The sequence below is a fragment of the Glossina fuscipes genome, unplaced genomic scaffold (assembly GCF_014805625.2).
Source record: "Glossina fuscipes isolate IAEA_lab_2018 unplaced genomic scaffold, Yale_Gfus_2 87, whole genome shotgun sequence".
NCBI lineage: Eukaryota > Metazoa > Arthropoda > Insecta > Diptera > Glossinidae > Glossina > Glossina fuscipes.
The window spans coordinates 316,492-318,787 of record NW_023998441.1 but is presented as its reverse complement, the minus strand read 5'-3'; the positions used below and the strand labels follow the sequence as shown (position 1 = coordinate 318,787).

Here is a 2,296-nt window from a genome sequence, read left to right as displayed (position 1 = left end):
TGGAACTCTATATTCTAAATGCGATGAGATGCCAAAACCGTCAACGTTTGGACAGTACTGCAAAAAGATGGAACAGTGATCCATCTTGAGCTAACTGTGGTCTTCCTCCACATTCTGAAAGCTGAACGAGTAGTTTTTGCATAAATTGCAATAATTACCACTCGGCGGTAGACAAACAATTCCCACGTTTTGTACAGATGCGTGAAATTTTAAAAATCGAAACAGAAACTTACTGTGGCATGGGCGAATTGTGATGCAAGTACCGTGAAATAAACCCATCGGGAACCCAAAGAATTAAAAGTAATATCTACGCTGCTGTCGCCTCGCAAATAGAGCCTATAACTCCTTCCAATGAAAAATCTGTTCTGCTATCAATCAAAAAAAAAATTCTCGCTCCAATGGTGCTCCCATCGTATTGGATTCACCATCGTCCTCCTCCTCGTCCGGTTTGTTATCGGCTCAATGATGTTATAGTTTGGATCTGCACCAATTTCTAAATCGGACGTAAAATTTTCCCCTGATAAAAACAGCGCATTAAATCACTAAGAGAAATAATCTCATGAAGGAATAACAAACCTCTCACTAGGCATTTCATCATCTTCGTCATCTCTATTATCATCGGTTGAGCTTTTATTCTCATCTTTAGCTTCATTCTGCTATTACAACATATTGAGAGGATGCATAACGAAGATAAAATTCTTGTTATTTGTTCGAATTCTGATATTTCAATTTTTACTTGTTTCCCTTCTACAGAATGGAACTTTCCTGACTCCCATCTTCCTAGATTTTCCTGGCGTCCTGGAAGATTTGCGTGACAAACATCATCATATTCCTACTGTGATGTTTGCTGGTTTCGGTATTGCTTTACGAGATTTAACTAGTTATTTGAAATGGGGCAGTCGCATATCTACATTATGCTGTGGAGGGTTTCGTTGGAGGTGTTTATGGTGAGAATCGTGGTGTATTAGATTGTGAAAAGGCACCTTATTGCCATTATCGGTAAGTGTAACTGTACCTTTATTATATGTATTGAATTAATTTTTTATTTAACATGTTCACACTTCTGTATGCAGATATCCAAAGAAATTTCTAAAGGAAATGTGTGTACCATACGGCATAGGAAGTTGACTGTGTTGGGTCGGTGCTGTTGCTGTACGTAACTGTCGCAATATTTCGTTTCGCTGTTGGCAAGATGTTGTGATGATATAAAAACAATTTATGTATCCACTTATCTTGTTTTTGTTCGACGTCACCAATAAACTGAAAATATATTGATTATGTTGTGTGATATGAATACGAAGTTCTATTAATTACTTACATTCGGATGGAATATTTCATCTTCCGCAAAACAATTGTTTGCAGAGTCTCTTATCTTCGGAAATGTTCCTGTTTTAGCGTTAAGATCAATTATCAACTTGTCACCAGGAGCATTTCTCTGGTGCCTTGCCGTTCCGCAGTGCGCAGCACCACCTGGTGTCTTCAACCTCATACCGACAAGACTTACTTCTTCATCTCACCAGTATATTGGACATCAAGTGGCGGCGATTTACCGACCTACGTGCACTCTACGACTCGCAATGGTTGTGCCAGTGCTTTAGACCTTACCTTCACCAACTCAACTAATTTTACGTTTAAACGGGAAGTCAAAAAAGATACTTATCTTGGAAACAGTCCCCATCTTCCTATTCTCTTTAGCGCAAATCCTGTTTCTTCATTTAAGATAAATGATTTTATCTCTCTCTTAAAAAATCTTATGCACATAAGTCCTGAGCCCCAAGTTGAGTCCATCCGGAGCTCATTTCAACGCGAAATCAATAACTCTAAATCAAAAATACAAGTCTCTGATTCTTACTCTCCAAAATCTTGGTGGAATGATTCGCTTACTACGGTCTTCCGCAAACTACAAGCAGCTAAACAAAAATATTCTAAATACCCCAACATCTCTAACTTTAATGATTTCAAGCTATTACAAAAAGAATGGAAAAAACAATCAGAAAAACTATGAGAATTCACCGTGCCCAGGTAGTCGAAGAGCTTTTTACAAATGGTAACATAGAACCTTTCTGGAAATTTCTGAATGAAGGAAATACAAACACCCCTAGAATGGTTCAAAGCCCAGGTTCCCACAACAAATGTTCTCCTAGTTCCCTCATTTAGCTCTCAGGTAGATAATATCTCTTCATTTTGACTGGGTGAACTTTTGCACGTCCTTAAATTGAAAAAGAAATCTTCAGCTGCAGGTCATGACGGCGTTAAATACGAAATGGTACACGTCCTTCCCGTTCCAAGCCTTCTA

General features: G+C 38.4%; 1 protein-coding gene across 1 annotated transcript; it reads right to left on the bottom strand.

The window, feature by feature from the left end:
• Positions 1–1,050: 1,050 nt before the first annotated feature.
• LOC119638333 lies at positions 1,051–1,933 on the bottom strand. The gene is made up of 2 exons (XM_038035067.1): positions 1,319–1,933; positions 1,051–1,260 (listed from the first exon to the last, which is right to left on the bottom strand). The coding sequence occupies exons 1-2, from the start codon at positions 1,487–1,489 to the stop codon at positions 1,090–1,092; spliced, it is 342 nt and encodes a 113-aa protein (XP_037890995.1). The 5' UTR covers positions 1,490–1,933; the 3' UTR covers positions 1,051–1,089.
• Positions 1,934–2,296: the final 363 nt, after the last annotated feature.